The sequence below is a fragment of the Hyposmocoma kahamanoa genome, unplaced genomic scaffold (genome assembly GCF_003589595.1).
Source record: "Hyposmocoma kahamanoa isolate Upper Pololo Valley unplaced genomic scaffold, ASM358959v1 170, whole genome shotgun sequence".
NCBI lineage: Eukaryota > Metazoa > Arthropoda > Insecta > Lepidoptera > Cosmopterigidae > Hyposmocoma > Hyposmocoma kahamanoa.
Window position 1 is genome coordinate 937,120 of NW_020653614.1, and position 19,382 is coordinate 956,501.

Consider the following 19,382-nt stretch of genomic DNA (forward strand, 5'->3'; position numbering starts at 1 on the left):
GGAAGATGACGTGTTTGGTATTAAATAATATACAATGAATTTATTTCCACATCGCATGCGTTTGTGCGCACACGCATTATAACTAACAAACATAATAAGGAAATTTGTGTTAAAAAAATTTACATTGTATTAATTTTAACCTTAGAGGAAATCTGTGAACAGTGTCGGGAGGTGATTGTGTAAAACTAAGTTTAGAATTGAGGAGTGTAATGCGTTCGCGTTCATCGTCATCTTCATATCAGCCGGAAGACGTCCACATACGCCTCTCCCAAAGATTGCCAGACTACCCAGTCGGAAGCGACGTGCGTCCATCGGTTGCCCGTCGCCCTTACCAGGTCATCCGTCCGAATAACCGCCTTCCGGTTCGTGGTCTCCATTCGAGAACTGTCACTTCAACTTGCTAATCCTTTGAGCTATGTCGGTGACCTTCGTTCTCCTACGGGTCTCCTTAAATGCCAAGCATTGCTCGCTCCATAGCTCGTTAAGTGACCTTGAGCTTTTTTATGAAGCCTATTGTAAGTGATCACGTCTCAGAGCTGGTGGTCATCGCTGGCAACACGCACTGCTCGAAGACTTTTGTCTTCAAGGACTGCGGTATTGCGGCGTTCGCTTTGCAGTGTGAAAATTACTTACTTCACTGGCTCAGCGATCCGAAGTGGATCTTGGCGCCGCTCTTCTCTTTTCTATGCCAATCGGCTATTTGAAGCTGGCACAGGACTTTCTGGACTAGGTCGATCTAACGTTATCCAGGACGTCCAACCGGCCTTCTGCCAGTTGCCCCAGATATGCTCCCTTGACTGCACGATCCTCACCCATCCTTTCGACGTGGCCAAGCCAGCGAAGTCGGCCTGATTTGGCCTCTCCCACGATGTTGGCCTCTTTTTACCAGATTCTCGGCCTCTAGATTCTAATCCTAATGAAAATTATTTTATTCAAAAGTGAATATTTTTTTCTTTAAAAATTTTAAAACTGGTTAACGAATTTTCGACTTTCTATTATTTATGAAAATGGAAGGTATGTATTATTTATTCAATTTATTATTATTATAATATCTATTTTAGACTGTTATGATAGTTATTATTATTTTTGTAATATCAAGTGACGGGACCAACAAGTCGTGTGCTTGATGGCAAGCTACACGACTGTCCACAACACTTGCAGTGCCACTCGGAGTTTTAAATCGCAAAGATCAGAGGGGCACGCGCCTGTAATTTCACCAGCACCCTTACCCTTTAAGACTGGAACACAGTAATGCTGTCATGACTGCTTGGCGGCAGAAATAGGTAAGGTGGCAGTACTTCCTTGATCGAACTCTTTCACAAGGAGCTCTACTGCTACTAAAATTTTAAGTTGAGGTCGTGGGTTTGAATCCGGGATCGCACTTTTGAGTTTCTCGATATTTATGTGCGAAATTTGTACCATGAGCTTTTCTGTGAAGGAAAACATCGCGATTAAACTTGCACATCGAAGACCGTTCACAATGCTCGGAAAACGTGTGAAGTAGCCTAGACCCGTGCTCAGTAGTGTGACTTTTATATTACCAAGTGACGGGATGAATAAGTCGTCGGCCTGGTGGCACCATTCAGAACTTATGTCTGTATGTCTTCCTGAGACATAAGTTGACAAGTCCCATGTGCCTGTAATTTTACCAGCACCCTTCAAAAGCGGAACACAGTAACACGGAAACAGTAACTTATATTACTACTTCTTAGCGTGTCGACGAAAGGCTGTTTTGATGGCCCTGAGAAGGGCCGTTGGGGAAGCTTTGAGTCGTGGAGGATGGGTCAGCCTGCGTTACCGACTTGCCGTCCGCAGACCGTTGCCCAGGGTGCGCCGGGCGCATAATATATGTAGACTTCTTCCAAACACTCCAATAAAACGCCGTATTAACCAAACTGATTTATTAAATTATCTATTCCTCCAACAATTTATACTAGAACTTTAAAATATACTCAACAAAATTTGTAACCACAAAATACCGTTATAATTCCTGACCAATGTAACTTTAACATTTGATGAGATACGAATGCATAAATTTCTTTTTCACCTCAAGACATTGCCTCGTAAATCCCTTCTTTTTCAATTCCCGCCATTTTTCGCAAGTAGGGAACTTTAAAAGCAATGTCATTGGCTAGTCGAACCGGTAGATAAAGTGTTCGGACCAATCACAATCAACACCGACACGCCATCTACACGGTAACATTTCGCAAACCGGAAAATAATATCAATTAACAAACTTTTTAAATTAATATATGGAATGAGCTTATTTACCCTTATAATATTTAAATAAATGATAATGAAAATAATTTTTCTATTTTACGATTATATATTTTTTACATATATTATGTCGATGCGCCACACGGGGAGGCTCCTTCCATACACCCCATTATATTACTACCCTGGACGAATTCTTTGACAGGAGCTCTACTGTTACTAATAAATATCTGGCATCCACTAACTAAAACGCGGCTATGTGACAAATGGTCAAATATCTGTTTTAAATAGAGCACAAAATTCTCGTTTATAAATAGTTAAAATTAGTTAACGTGTACGACTTATCGGAACTTACCCTAACGATGCATAGCCGAAATATCAATGTTCTAAAACTGGGTTATGGTTTTTTATGATATCTCAAGAAGTTATTTTGTCACTTACCTGCATTTTAGTAAGCGGATGACAGATATATATATATATTGTTTTAATATTTTAAACAGAGTATTACTAAGCCATTAATAAAATACCAAAAGCTTGATTTTTATATTCTAAATGGCAACTTTTCGGGGATACATAACCTTTCGCTGCCCTTTTTGTTTAAAGGTTATTGATGCCTTATAGACGATGTGACAGAGCGTTTTATTGCTACAAATAAAAACAATGAAAGGCCAATGTACACGGTTCTCTAATAAGAGTTGATATCCAAACATTTGTCATTTACGTGGTTTAATACAATAATGAAACAAAAACTTGACACTGACTATACTTGGATGACATAAATCCGTGGAAATGACCCGTTTAGCTCTTTAGGTTATTTTTATTGTAAGATATTTGAAAAAAATATCGTGAATGATAAATATGTACTAATGTATATTTACAAAGAGCAATCCCTAGACTTTCTTGCTCACGCAGTACAGTTTTAAATCGCAAAGATCTTAGGGGCACTGCCACTGCGCCCGTCACCCTGAGACATTAGTTGACAAGTCCCATGTGCCTGGACTGGCTGACTGTTCAAAACAGGACCACAGTAATGCTGACGTCACTGCTTGGCGGCAGAAATAGGTAAGGTAGGATTATTTCCCTGGACAAACTCTTTCACAACATGATCTACTGCTACTTAATTAGCAATAATAAAAAACTGACCTCAAAAGTTTCTGGAATTACATCTATTCGCCAAATTATATTCAAAGCCGTTAACGGCAAGTGGGTGAAGTCCAATAACAATGGATTCATCCCCTAATTTGCCATTCTTAGGGGTGGAATATTTTGTTCAAATTCGAATGGGACCAGTACTGACATACCCTCTTTTTAACAAAAAAAGAATCATCGAAATTGGTTTACAATCGCATACACAAAAGTACAGTCGAATTGAGAACCTCCTTTTTTAAAGTCGGTTAAAAAAAGGTAGTTTTTTTTCTTAATCTGTAACCGAGTGACTATTATAGTACTTAACTAAATGTAAACAATCTTGATTCATCTTTTTAACCGACTTCAAACAAGGAGGAGGTTCTCAATTACATAGACTATGTTTTTTTTTTGTTTTTTTATATGTATGTTACGCGATAACTCCGGTATTTGTGAACCGATTTTCATGATTATTTTTTTGTTGGAAAGGTGGTACTTCCATAGTGGTCCCATTTCATTTTGAAGGAAATCATCCACCTCTAAGGGTGGCTGTTCACGCATGAAGATTCATTTTTATGAATAGCGCCTAAATTTTCTTAAGGAGCAATTATTTTAATGGTTGATTTTGCTATTTCTCCAATTCAAGGCGTTTTTCTCTCAATATTTTTTGAGTTGTGAGAACCGATTTTTATTATCTCCAGTGTCAAGTCCTGCATAGTGGCGAATTTAAGGATATTTCAATAAAACTTAGCAAATAGACGTAATTCCACGTACTTTTAAGGTCGGTTTTTTTTGGTACTCTGTGCTGAGATTGTTATTGAAACATTTGTTTTAGAAATCAATAGGTATAAAAATAGGCATGCAATTTTATATGAAGCTAAGTATTTGTATTTTGTATTTGAAGGTAAGTAAAAATAATTTTATAAATGTATGTTTCATTAAATAGACTTCTAAAGATTGTTTACATTGAAGTGAAGTACCTAAACAAAAACTATAGCCATTGTTTATTCTTCCTACTTTGCAGAAAAATCAAATGTGTTTGACACATTTTCATCTAAATGGAATGTGTAAAATGAGAGAAAAACTGTTAGTTGTAACGATCTGTTGAGTGGGCGCAATGTAAGGTTTTATATATTAAAAAATAACTGTGTATTTGACCTCCTCTGAACTGATTTCCATCAGTTGTTGAGTTGATGATCGAACAAACGTGCTAAGCCCAAACCGGCCACTTATGCGGGGAATGAGAACCATGCTTTCCTTTGATTTGTGAACTGTATATGAATAAATATGTATGGTTGATTAGAACAAATAAAGAGTAGGTAAGCTGGGAGCACAATACCTCTTGAAATTATAAAAAAAAGTCAACCGCGTAGCCCTTTTGCCGGTGAGTTAAGTGATCTCGGCTCCACATCGCCCAGAAAGCGATTCTGGATTGTAAGGTCTCTTTGAATTTGCCACTAATTTTTGTACAATTCGTTATAAATTAGTCAAACAGTATGATTTACAAGTAATTTTATTAATGAAACTAACCTAACCTCCGGTTAAAAAAACCGACCTCAAAAGTCATTCATCCCATAGTTTGCCACCCTTAGAGGTGGAATGTTTTCTTGAAATTTAAATGGGACCACATCTGAGGTACCTTCTTTCCAACAAAAAAAGAATCATCAGAATTGGTTCACAAACGGCGGAGTTAACGCGTAACATACATACAAAAAAAACATACAGACGAATTGAGAACCCTTCCTTTTTTTGAAGTCGGTTAAAAATCGATTAAAATCAGATAAAATCGGTTGAAATAAAAAGGCAACACCGGAGAATGAAAGGTTGATAAAGGGAAGGTGCTGGCGTGGGGCATACTGGTTTTGGCGGTTGAGAATTTGAGTAGTAACACGTGGTTAAAAGAAATATATTTATTGTGTTTGTCAAGTTTCGTGAGTTTTCCTTATACGGCATCCTTACAGGATGTTACAAGTTCGCCAAAAAGTACGTACACTATGATTTTTCGTTGTTGCGCGGACGGCCATTGCATTCGTCGGCGAAATTTCAACAGGGCGGAAGCGATTGTATTCTTCTTCGTCCGCTAGGTGTGACCACTTGGTGACGTAGTCTCTCTATTGCGTGCGACTAAGGTATGTGCGGGAAAGGGATCGATCAAGGAAGCAATTATTGATCGAATCAAACCATTTCCAATACGCTTCAAATATGAAAGCGTCTAAATTACGCGAGGTACCTACAATCAAAATGTAATGTCGGTGCAACCACTAAATAATGCCTATTCATTCTCGCCTTGAAAAGGCTAAAGGAATAAGACTGCAGGTTTTCCACTCCCTAGCCGTTCGCCACATAAATTTTGTAGAATTCCCGGGAAGACCAATTCGGGAAACGCACCTTTCTGAATTTCGTTGTTGAGACCAGGACCCCGATTCAGAATTCTTCGATATTTTAATTGAATCGTTAGATTGGATATCGTTCTCGAATTGAAAGGCTTGCTTTAAATAGGAATGCATTAGTCTTGCATTAAAATAAATTAATAAAATTGAACATAACCATTGACTTACAATTATATGGACGTCGGGTCCGCGCTAAAAAGTGTCCGAACTTATAGGCGCTAAAATCGTATACAGAGCGTCATTCACGCTTTAGTCTTCGTTTGTTCGACTGACAGCGAAGCAAGCAAAATTAGACAGTACTGCGATGACATTACAATTAAATTCAAAGTTTTAGCTTTTTCATATTCCTTTACATGTCACTACGTTTAAATAGGTTGACTTGGGACATTTTTTTCGTGGTTTTTGTATTAGACCCGTCGTCCATTTATTTGTAAGTCAATGAACATAACCCAGACTTTATTTAAAATAATAAGAGATGTCCATATTACATTCTTGCTTTGTAAACAATAGGGCGTTCGGTAACTTTCATTCGATAACTGTGTTCTGATTAACGTTTGTAGCCTTTGCCGTTCGAGAAGTTCGAGTAATCGTACGGGGGTGACGTTATTTCGGTTCGGTTTCGAATACGACAGTTTGACGTTCGATTCGGTTATAGTGTTGAAAATTTAAAAAGAAAAAAAATCGTACGATATACATTATTCTACCGATGGCTGCTCTAAAACTGACAGATAGATAAAAACTTTATTCCTTTCCATGACAACTTATTTACTAAAATCAACAAAAAAAAACTTAAACCATTTCAGAGTCGATACAACCTCAAATGGCTTTGGTTGATTCGGCATAACAGTGAAAGTGTTGAATCAATCACTTTGACAAAAATATACAGTAAAATTGATGATATACACTGATTACCTTAGAATAATAACGCATAGAATGACAGTTTCATATCAAACGAACTGTCACAAGTGAGGCAAAAATCAAATTCATGTAGGCTAGTTTTAGTAGTAGGTTCATTTTCGGTTTTAGTGAATATTTATATAAAAATACAAGTTGAAACGCGTTACTTCCTTGTGGAATGTGATGTTAGTATCTATTTCATGTTTGCCTGGCGTATTTTTACACTCATTTACCGCACATTTCGTCAGTTTTAGCTAAATTTCTGGAGCTGTTGGCGGTGCAAGTTGACCTTGAGCACTGAAGGCCCGCCCGCTCGTGTAGGCCCTTTGGGAGCACTTCAATTTGCCTCACTTAGCGTGTGCGGACTAGGTTTCTATGCGTTATTATTCTAAGCTGATTACTACAAACTTCCTCGAAACTTTAAATGAAAACCTATTCAATAGATAATTTACATATACCAATGATTCTTTTTATATCAACTTAAATAAATAGCACACGTATACTATACGATATACGTTTTTCAAATGTCTTTAACTTCGTTAGTAAAAAAAATAAATTCTGAAATAAGGCCAGCGTCCTGCCGCTCGAGCCAAGCAAAATGAACCGTATTAGTACGGGAAAAAACTTGATTTCGAGCTGGAGTAGAATCAACTCTTAAAAGTAACAAATAACAAAAGGAACAACTTTACATAGAACTAATAAAACTAAATACATAACTAACTAACATTGTCACTGTTACAGTTAAACCGACTGATGACGGAGATTTACGAGACGGTGACAGCTGGGTGCAGTATGGAGAATAAACCTGGCAGCTTTCCTATCCAGGACCAGCCTGATAACGCCAGCGAAGGTATGTGTTTTTTTTACAATACCATATGACGCGACGAACAAGTCGCGCGTTTGTCTGAAAAGATCTGAGGGGAACCGCTATTGCGTTCGTCATCCTGTGGCATAACTTGATAAGTTCCATGTACCTATAATTTCACCTGCACCCTTACCACACCCCGGACACACCATACAACGATCGAAAGTTATTTACCTACTACTACTACATACAGCAAGGCGCTATCTGCACACGCGCAAATGTGTGTGTGAACTGGTAGGGTTACCCATCACTTTCTCGTACTATCGTGCTGTCGTATCAGAGAATAAAACTATTGAAAATCTGGTTTAACGTGCATAGTGACTTTGTAAGGGCTGTAGTAGCAAACAAAAGAAGTTATTGTACGCATTTGTAAATTATATGATCATTACGTATACTGAAGATATCATTACCTAATTAATAATTAGGCATATTCACTACATAATATTTATCGGCAATACAAATAGAAATTTCGAGACCTCTTGTCTAATAGTTCTCGAACTTGTGGTGTCTATTATATTGATATAATAAATCTGTTTTATATATTACTCTGCACTAAATAAATGAAGAAAACAATAACTGAATGAGTTATTCACCTCGTTTCATTCATTCAATTCATGATCATAATAAATAGTAACGTACAATGATGTTATGTATTAACGTACCAGTTTCGTAATGAATAAATGAAAACTGTATTCAAATATCAAAGCCGTCTTAGCGCGAAACGGCTCGCTGATAGACTTGTTGCCGTTCCGTCAATGTGACCGTCAATGCGCGGGGCATGGTACGGTATCTAAAGCTAGAGAGGGGCACAGAGTGTCCGTTTTCGTTACTTTTTGTTCTCTTATACAGTGTGTTGATTCTAGCCATATTTAAGAAATTAATAATAGAAATACTGCTAAATCATCTAAAAGCAAAAAAAAATATTCGGTTCAATATTCTGACTAATTGTATCTAGTAAAGTTTTGCAAAATTGTCTCGAAGTCGCATGCACCAGGCAAGGTTGACTAATCTACCAATCGCGCGCTCGATACGACACCCGCCCGCCGTCGTCGCTACCCGCGCCCCACCACCAAATGGACGCGGTTCTGCGCATTTGAGGTCATTGTTCAAAATGTTTGCCGGTCCCTGTAGCAAGTGCCGCGCAAGTCAATGACCTTTGAATCAAATTTGTTTGCCGCAATTAAATTAAAAATAGGAATTTGCGAAATTTATTTTGCGATTTATTTTTTAGTCATTTGGGTTCAGTTTCCGATATAGAATAACCTCTGTAAATATGGCGAGAATGCAAATCAACACATTGTATATCTAAAGACATATCCCTTGAGGTGTGTACTTCCAAATTTTTTGTACCTCCAATGACGTCACAAGCGCTGTTTAGTGATGGGAAACGTCCTTCGGCACTAAAGCGATTGATTGAATCGAATACATAGACGCAGCAAGTATTTAGAATAATGATTTTTCAAGTATCTGTTGAATATAATTGATTTTATTGAATTAAATTGTATTTTATTTGTCTTTTACAGAGTCAGTGAAACTAACTCGTAGTTTAACTGAGAAGCGGAAAAACTACGTTCGGAGAGTATCGTCGCGGGTTGCGTACCTTGACCAGAAATCAATGAAGAACACGAGATACCGGCACCAAACGTCCATTTGCTCCTACAAATCTGAACCATCAGAGACCATATATAACACGTTTCGGTCTTGGAAGAGTTTTCGTACTTCGCAGAATAATTTGAACAACAAAATGGCGGATTTGACAGATTCAAAATGCAATTTGACGGACTCGAAAGGGAATATTTTAACAATGAAGGATGAGCTTGGTAAGTGTTTTCTTTTTATTTTTAACAGACTTCATAAAAAAATAAACCAACTTCAAAAGTTTGTGAAATTACATCTATTTGCCAAGTTTTATTGAAAACGATTGAAATCCAATAAACGTGATTTATCCCCTAATTTGCTACCCTTACAGGTGGAATTTTTTATTCATATTTAAATGGGACTAATACCTCTTTCCTTTCTTTAAAAAAAGAATCGTCAAAATGGGTTCACAAATAGTCGCGTAACATATGCACAAAAAAATACAATCGAATTGAAATGTCCTTTTTTGAAGTCGGCTTAAAAAGAAAAGGTCCCTCAATTCAACTGAATTTACAATAGATCAATTAGACGTAGTTAAACAAAAAGGATCCAATGCACATTAAGTCACTTTCGAGATATTATGGCAGTTTGAGTTTATTTTATGTTTATATGTTTGATGTTTTTGCTCATCTAAGAGGTTAGACTTTACGAACCGTTTGGCTAATTTATTGATAATTTTGTGGATTGGATCCTTTTTTGGAACCTTGAAGGATCAAATAATATTATGCCCAATTAAATTAATAATGTAACCACCTCGAGTGACGTACGCGCCGGGAAGCAGAAGATGGACTATTTATTATACTATGAACTTTACCCGCACACTCGAATGCCTTCTCCGCCACGGCCACTTGTGTTGTTTACTGTCACTGATTCTACTTAAATCAAATGGACAATAATTGTCAGTCCATAATTTGATATAAATTGATGCCCTCCGTGGCCATGACCATGCTGGTCTGCCCCGCAGAGGTCCCAGGTTCGATTCCCGGGCCGGGAGAAATATTTGTAAGGCCTACACTGATGACTGATGGTAAGCTACTAGGCTTGTGCCTGGCCTGTAATTTCACCAGCACCCTTACCCTTCGAAACCAGAACACAGTAATGCTGACATTACAGGGTCTTTCTAGTGATTGAATGGACCTTGAAAATTTGTTTCAGGGAGCACAGAAAGTCTAGATACCAGTTCAATAGACGAGAAGACTGGTTGCGTTGACATCGAACTCCCGTTCGAGCCTCGTGAACGAAGTTTGTTCAACGTGTGCCTGCTTGTAGGAATGAACCATATGACCGGGGAGGCGTATGTGAAGAGCGTGTTTCCCGCGCAAGTAAGTCGCTGTTGAAGTTCCAGCTACCGTATAAGTTTAAGAGTCTTTACAACCATAAATGGCTTTGGTTGGTTTAAAAATATATAGTAAAATTGAGGACATGCACTGATTACTATATAGTGTGAAAACACGATTTAAAAAAAAGCTGAAACTTATCTCGAAATTTTATAAGAAAACCGCTGTATTCAATAGGTATTTTACATATATCAATGATTTGTTTTATATCAACTGAAGTAAATAGAACACGTATAGTAAGATATACATTTAGAAATTAAAACATTTAGAGAAAATTCGTAGTATGTACAAAACAATCCAATAAAAGCTACACCAAGACACCATAAACTGAACGGTTTATTGCTGTTACTTTTTGACAGATCAAACGTGAACAAATGTCAAGATGACGTTTGTAATACGATATTGCCAGCCAAACTTCGGGCAGAAGACAGCCTATTGTCACGTGAGCGCTGACTGGCTGGTATTACCAGTTCATAATACGAAATTACAAGGCAGTTTACTTTATGGCGTAAATTGCGTGAAAATAAGAGTTCATATTAGGCCCCCTGTGCCCTATGGGACATTTTGCTTTATAATATCAGGTGACGGAACGAATAAGTCGTGCGCCTGATGGTAAGCGACACGCCTGTCCATAACAGTTGCAGTGCCACTCAGAACTTTAAATCGCAGAGACCTGACTGCCACTGCCACTGCGCCCGTCACCCTGAGACATAAGTTGACAAGTCCCATGTTCCTATAATTTCACCAGCACCCTTACCCTTTAAAACCGGAACACAGTAATGCTGACATTACTGTTTGGCGGCAAAAATAATTAAGGTAAGGTACTTTCCTGGACGAACTCTTTCACAAGGCGCTATGAGACGTTTAAAGTTAAAAAAGGAATAGTAATTTCTTTATGAAAAATAGTGACAGACATAACATTAATACGAGGAATAGAAATAAACTAGCTTTTCTTGATAGTCGTCTTCACAAAGTCAAAAAATCATTTAAGGGGCAATGTATACGCTTCTATAACAAGATTCCGGTTGATATACAAAATTTGCCTTTCACGAGGTTTAAAACTATAGTGAAACAAAAACTTTATACTAAAGGTTATTATACAACTTCTGCGTACTTGGATGACAAAAATCCGTGGTAGTAACCCGTTTAGCTCATGGAGGTAGTCTCGATCTCTGATGTTTCAAATAAAAAAAATATTGTGAAAGAGCAAGTAGAGCGCTACCGCTCTAGTTTAACCATTGTGACGATTTCAAGTGTAATAATGCTTACCTATGAAGTAAAGATTATTTTGAATTTGAATTTGAATTTGAAAAGTGTTGATCTTGATGATGATTTATACCTTTATTTCTTCAGGTCCACGTACCACCCCACATCGAGAACCTAATCTTCCCAGAAACCCTCAGTTCGACAGACAACGGAGAATGGAAAAGGGAAAAAGGAGAATGGTCAGTGGAGGCGTCAGGCACTCAATGCTACTCCTTGATCCTCACCGATGAAAGAGGGGAACGGTCTTATGGGTGAGTTTTGAATGAATCTTGCAGGAATTTTGTAAAGATTTGCAGAAATTGTGAATGGATTTGCAGAATTTAAAAAAATAGACGGAGTAAAATGACAGTTCATTGCGTAAAAGTGTTGCCCGCTTGCGAGCAGCTAGTGATTGCAGTCGATAAATATTCTATCGACTATCGTATAGTCGATAGAATATTTCAGTTGATGACCGAATATTGGTTATGCTTATGGAATAAGTAGCCAAATTTGTTTCATTTGAACCATCCTCGACCCATTATTCATCCAATTACTGAACACAAGTTCATTAAAATTGTCAATTTTTGTAAGTTCAAAGATACATAGTTAATTACACTGTATTTAGAACTATGTTTATAAAAAATACAAAGAGAAGACATATTTTAAAGATTTTCATTTAAATTCAATGTAGATAATTAATTCCGGCTTTTTTTATAAAAATGTAAGTGCGCATTTGACCTCTGTCTCACCTGGTGGAAAGTAACGATGAGGTCGACGATGGAACATGCACGTCTTGAAAAGGCCTAAGTTAGATTATTAGTTAGTTAGGCTATTCTTGTTAAAATGTATATAAATAAAAATTGATCTCCATGCTAGTACGCCAACGGTCAAAATAAGAATAAAGAAGGCAATAATGCAACTTTTAATCATTAGGACGTCGTAATATTCACAATTCAGTCATTTTTGGCAAAATTTTATCTTCGTTCGCAATCTATCGATAAAACTATCGATAACAACTACATAACTATTTAAAATATTATGAAACCTGGCAACACCACAAGTGTGATTTTACTCTGTATTCAAAAAAGGCAGACTATTTTACTATTAGATCAAAACAATATTATGCGGCATTTAAAAACAGATACTGGAGTGGTAAAGGAAGAGATAAATTGATAGATATATGACACGTAACCACGGCGAGGCAACAGACACTGGTTCGAGTCCAGATCTAATAATTTTTTCTTTGTGTTTACTTAATTTTGTAACAATAAAAATAACGAACTGGTGGAGTATTTTCACATATAAAAAACCGACCTCAAAAGATCGTGGAATTACATCTATTTCCCAAGTTTTATTGAAATCGATAACCTTAAAGCGTGCGAAACTGGTTTCGTCCTCTACTTTGCCACCCTTAGAGGTACAATATTTTATTTACCTTAGAGGTAGAGTTCTTAGGAAATGAAACTATTTTTCCGGATTTAAATGGCGTGTATTTGTTTTTTCAAACAAACCCACGTTTCGGGGCCTTTACAGGTCCCATGGTCACGGTTGACTGAGGTGGTACAGTCATCAACCAGTTATATCTAATATTAATGCAAACCTCCCAATTTTTTCACTATAGTTACAAAAGTTATTAATTAAATACCTTATTTTTTTACGTTTACGTTACATTATGTTTTACAAATTATTTTATTTTAACGATATACATTTTTATTAAGGTAAATTTATTATTGATTTATAATGGAAATTAGAATAAATTAAAACATATTAATTACCGTTTCAAAAAACAACTGTAATTATACGCGATTTAAATCCGGAAAAATAGTTTCATTTCCTAACCTTGATGTTGATACTTTTTTTTTCAGTTATTGTCGACGTGTGCTACCAGAGGGCGCCACAACATGTCTTCCTCTTTGCTACTGCCTGATAGGCAAGTACAGAGCTCCTGGTTTTTATTACAAGGTATGTAAAAAAATTATAAATAACAAAATCTTAAAGTCGTCATATTGATCAAACTCTACCGCTCATTCGTAAGGCAAATTCCCCGAGATTCTGGGTTTGCTCTTTGTAAATAAACGTTTTGTGCATATAGAAGGTTATTTGTAGGTTACTAATAACCTCCCACGACTGTACATTTCACTATAAAAATATTTAAATAGATCTTTCTAAACGATGGTAATTCTATGCAAAACGTGGTGTCTAAAAAGTGTCAGAAAGTACAATAAAAACAGATGATTTTTTCTGGTAAGTTTTTTGTGAAAAGACATGGAAATAAAATTGGTATTTAAGTTGTTATATCACTGTACAATATATCACTTATAATATTTATTTCAAGTGTAGTGAATAACACAATTTTATGTTAGTAGCAATAATATATAAGTACAAGTTTATATAACATTATTGATGATGTCTAAAAGTGTTAGATACAATTTTATTTGTCTCATAACTTTATTTTCATTTTCGAGTTTAGCCCACGATGCACAAGCTTTATAAGTATTGTAAAATTTGTTTCTTTATTTATATAATAATAATGTTAATAAATGTCACGCAGTAAACATTAAAAATACTCTGTATCAAACTGTAAGTAATGCATACATTTTTAACCGACTTGAAAAAAGGAGGAGGTTCTCAATTCGACTGTTTTTTTTTTGTATGTATGTTACGCGATAGCTCCGGTATTTGTGAACCGATTTTCATGATTCTTTTTTGTTGGAAAGGGGGTGCTTACATAGTGGTCCCATTTCATTTTGAAGAAAATCACCAACCTCGAAGGGTGGCTGTTCACGCATTCATTTTTATAAATAGCGCCTAACTTTAATTTAGGAGCATTTACTTTAATGGTTGATTTTGCTATTTCTCCCATTCAAGGCGTTTTTCTCACAATATACTTTGAGTAGTGTCGTAGTGAGAACCTCTTTTTATTATATCCAGTGTCAAGTCCTAGTGGCGAACTAATGCCACGTACTTTTGAGGTCGGTTTTTTAGTACTCTGTACTGAGATTATTTATAATGATAAATATTATAATGGCCAGCATCAAACTTAATGTATGAGGTGGACCACCACCAATATAAGTTTTGAGTGTAAAAGGTGAACCATGGGAAGAAATAATTGCCCGTGGTCCATCCAGGTGAAACAGACAGGTAGTCCACGGGCAAGAAGCGGATCGAGACTATCTGCAAGAGCTAAATGGGTCACTGCCATGGATATTTGCCATCCAAGTGCGCAGAAGTTGTATAATAATAAGACTTTAGTATAAAGTTCCTTATACCTCATGAATAGCAAAGGATAATGACAACGTACCATATAAATTTTTGTTGACATAATTTGTATCCGTCTGTTTATGAAAAATATGTGAAAATATAGAATTGAAATTCCTGAACAAATTTTGTTTTGGGTTTGCTATTCTGAGAAGTTTCGAATTAAAGAAATTCCAGTTTGAAATTTAGGAGGTTATGTGTTACGTAATTGTATAAAATATATTCGGTGTAATATTATATCAAAATAAACTACAGAAGCATTCAACTTCTTGTGACGTGACGAAAGTTCATAGGAAATTATTTTGTGTACTGGTATGATCAAAAGGCATGAAATTAAGCCATAACAAAAAAACTGAGTCAATTAATAACATACCACAGACAATATTGCACTGGTAACTCTGACATAATTTTTTTTTTTGTGAAACCTGCCGTCTATCCCTTACTTTGGGAACTTTTTGTCATTATCTCGCGTGGCATTTTGGAGAAGAATTTATAGATTTTATTTTTTGTAATGAAGTAGTTAATCTTTTACCAGTTTATTACAAATCGATCGAATCAGTACATTTGATATTACGTGAACTAAATATGGACCATATCCATACGTAGGTACTGCAATTCCTTTTGACTTTGACCTTGACCTTGACATTGACATTGATTTTTTGGCGGCTAGATGTCGCTCAACGTTAAGAAACTAATCGTTGTAGATATCAGTCTGGTTACATACTAAATACTCATTGGAATTTATTTTAAATATGATTTTATTTCCAGACTTAGATAGGCCGCTATTATAATTGGAAAACCCTAATGAATTTATTTTATTCAATTTTACTATGATTTGAACCGGAAGAGGCGTATACAATTGCCTCATAAATAAATTTGATACTTTTTAAAACGACTGTCAACAACTAGTAATTTTAACAGGGAATGAGTAGTTTAAATGATTTTAAGTGTTTTAATTTGCTTACCTATGAAATGAAGATTATTTAAGTTTGATTATTTATTTTTTTAGATCCTACAAGAGATTGAATCGCACCACGGCAGCTCAGACGTAGAAATCCATTCAATACTTCAACAGCTATTCGAAACGGACTTCCCGAGCGCCGGCGAAGAAATAACAATAACATATACTAAAAACAACGGGCAAACAAGAATATTCCGCAATTCCATAAACTTGGGAGATGTTTTAAAATGTAAAACAATGCCAGATATCAGACATTGCAGAAATTCCGTCAGTCCTGCGAAATCTGAAGAAATTTCCGGCAGTTCAACTGAAAATTCTGGCAGATCTGCAGGAATTTCAAACGGCGATGATGTGTTTGAAGATAAGAGTGAAACGTTACCAGATTTTTATGATTTGGAAAACAACAATAGTCCGAAGAAAGTCAAATTATATTTTGATGGACCTAGGTGAGCTGGAAAGTTTTTTTATATTGAAACCGTTGTGATTCGCTGTGGGCCTTTTGGAGGGAAAAGTGTCGTTTTTATTTTGACTTTCAATTATTTTGTGAAATCTAGTTTAAAGTGGAATAGGATAGTGCTATTGTGCCTTAATCGAAGATTAAAACGCGAAATTATACGAATCTCGAACTAAAATACCCGTGTCGGCCCGTTCTAAGGAATCCCGAGTCAATCCAAACACGCCGCCTCAAATTACCTATCCTCTTTGTGGCGGCCATATTTACAGAAACATAATTAAACGAAGACATGGCTCAAAGGACTTGTATCCAAGCCAAAATTAATAATAAATAATTGAAACCGTTGTGTTATGTTAATTAAGGGTTTTTCCATCAAGTGTGAGTAGATTTTTGACAGTTCATAGCGGCCATGTTGTTGAGACTGCTTTTGTCAAATCTCTTGTTTATTTCTCAGCCACTAAAGACAAATCATCATGGCAGGTTACATTATCCAGGAACACGCGCAAAACGATAAAAAATTATAATCATAATTGTAACTTTTTCATTGAAAAAAAAAAAGGTTTGCTGTTCTGCTTTTTTCGATATCCATGGGATCCCCTCATCAGATTCTGATTTCTTGGTAACAATGGGACTGTTACGGGCTCCTTTGTACATTTTAGTGTCAAGTGAAAAGTTGACACGCACCCGGAACAGTATCAGGGACCACCTCGAGAGTATTGTACCCTTTCAAACAAAAAAAAGAATTTTCAAAATCGGTGCACCATTGACGGTGAAATTCATGAACACGGACATGCTTTTAAAATTTGAGGATTTCCTTCGATTTTCATGAGATCACCTCATCATATTCTGACTAGGTGACAATGGGACCGCCACGAAAGTGCACCTTTTCAAACAGAAAAATATTTTTTTTAATCGGTCCATAATTGACGGAGATACCTGAAAACATACATACAGCTGAACGTATAACTTCCTCCTTACTTTTTGAAGTCGGCTAAAAATGGGAGTTTTATTGTGGCAACGATGTCATAACTGATAACTTGTAAATTGTTTCGAAATGCAATGCCATATTTATTGAAATATTTGAATAATATTGTAAGAAGCTAATACAATTGATTACTTATACTCTTAGAATAATAACGCATAGAATGATAGTTTCATATCAAACGAACTGTCACAAGTGAGGCAAAAATCAAATTCATGTAGGCTAGTTTTAGTAGTAGGTTAATTTTCGGTTTTAGTGAATATTCATATAAAAATACAAGTTGAAACGCGTTACTTCCTTGTGGAATGTGATGTTAGTATCTATTTTATGTTTGTCTGACGTATTTTTACACTCATTTACCGCACATTTCGTCATTTTTAGCTAAAATTCTTGATCTGTTCGCGGTGCAAGTTGACCTTGAGCACTGAAGACCCGCCCGCTCGTGTAGGCCCATTGGGCGCGCTTCAATTTGCCTCACTTAGCGTGTGCGGACTAGGTTTCTATGCGTTATTATTCTAAGCTTATACTTATATTTCACATAAAAAGATGAATTAATTGGTATCCATGGCCATTACATAGCATAAACTACCTCTAGGCTATCGATCAGCGCCATCTTGATATAGGGCTTTGATCTTTTTAACCGACTTAAAAATAAGGAGGAGGTTCGCAATTGGACTGTATTTTGTGCGTGTATGTTACGCGATAACTCATTTGGCATTTGTGAACCGATTTTGACGATTCTTTTTTTTTGTTGGAATGAGTGTATCTCAGGAGTGGTCTCATTTACATTTGAAGAAACTATTCCACCTCTAAGAGTGGCAAACTAGGGGATGAATGACTTTTGAGGCCGGTTTTTTTAGTACCCTGGGAGCGTAGCCGTGGTTATAGCATAATGAGAGGTACAATTTAATATTTAAACGAGGAATACAATGACAATTAAAGATTTACTGCGAGCGTTTAGTTTGAAGATTTGTCCAGAACCTTCCCGATGTTCATTTGACAACAACCTTCCGTTTCTTTTTACAGTTCTAAATATATAATTTAACCAGCCTACGATATCGACCTATTGGCAATCCTTATGAGCTATTGGTTCATGGTAACACTTAGCTATATAACATGTTATTGACCATACGATGTTTGTCTGCTGTCTGATTCACGATTTTTTATTTCAGAACGAAAATAATAAAACGTCCCATCGAGCCCCGTGTGGATGAGGACTGTCTGTCTATCCTCGTAGATAGCCTTGGCGCTGGATTGACAATCAAAGTCTTCGGGTCGCTTCTCTTGGAACGGAAGGTCATTATTATGGGAGATCAGCTCAGGTGCGTATTTATTTCAGAGACATTTCAAGGTCTCAGCAAACAGTTATAGAGAAAGATATATGTCGAATATATATGTCAAAAAATGTTTGTGAAAGTGTTCATGCTGGGACATCGAGTGTATAACTAGAAATAGAGACGAAATAATGGCCATCCATCCCTGGCAACGCATCAGGCAAATGGGTCTTATATCATTTTTAAATATCAACTCTCGTTTGCGCTGAAATAACAAATTAGAAAGCTGAAGTAGTACAGCGTCAACAACTAACCTGTGTGTACGTCTCCGTATATTCAAAAAATATTATGTGTTTATTGTAAGCAAGATAATATCTGCAACAATGGGGGGCTCGGTGGTGTGGGAAAAACAGCAAACCATCTAATTACAAGACAAACGGAATAACATTTAATCGGTAATTAAATATTAACATGTAATTTTTCAATTTTCGTCCATTATAGCAAAGTTGAAGTTAAACTGCTCGGTTTGAAGTGAAACAATTGACGACACCCGTCAATTGTTTCGAATTCGGGCTGGCCAATCGGAGCGCAGTTGTCACCGTAATGATTTGGCAAAATACTTTTCAAACAAATTAAATTACATTTCATTTCTATTTCTCGTTATATACTGGATGTGCTGGGAAGTACTCCTACCTTACCTATTTCTGCTGTCGAGCGGTAATGTGAACGTTACTGCGTTCCG

At 36.4% G+C, this 19,382-nt stretch overlaps 1 protein-coding gene across 1 annotated transcript; it reads left to right on the top strand.

Moving 5' to 3' along the window:
- The first annotated feature begins 265 nt into the window (after window positions 1-265).
- On the top strand, window positions 266-19,175 carry LOC113225715. Its single transcript, XM_026458117.1, has 9 exons — window positions 266-335; window positions 7,368-7,476; window positions 9,015-9,311; window positions 10,285-10,451; window positions 11,820-11,983; window positions 13,577-13,673; window positions 15,979-16,376; window positions 18,539-18,688; window positions 19,142-19,175. The coding sequence occupies exons 2-9, from the start codon at window positions 7,380-7,382 to the stop codon at window positions 19,173-19,175; spliced, it is 1,404 nt and encodes a 467-aa protein (XP_026313902.1). The 5' UTR covers window positions 266-335; window positions 7,368-7,379.
- The last annotated feature ends 207 nt before the right edge of the window (window positions 19,176-19,382 follow it).

What these genes read in the sequence shown, in the direction of transcription:
- LOC113225715 (XM_026458117.1), top strand. Translation starts at nt 7,380, where the DNA reads ATGACGGAGATTTACGAGACGGTGACAGCTGGGTGCAGTATGGAGAAT. An exon ending in AGAGCGTGTTTCCCGCGCAA is followed by an intron (nt 10,452 to 11,819) that starts GTAAGTCGCTGT and finishes TTATTTCTTCAG; the next exon opens with GTCCACGTACCACCCCACAT. An exon ending in CTCCTGGTTTTTATTACAAG is followed by an intron (nt 13,674 to 15,978) that starts GTATGTAAAAAA and finishes TTATTTTTTTAG; the next exon opens with ATCCTACAAGAGATTGAATC.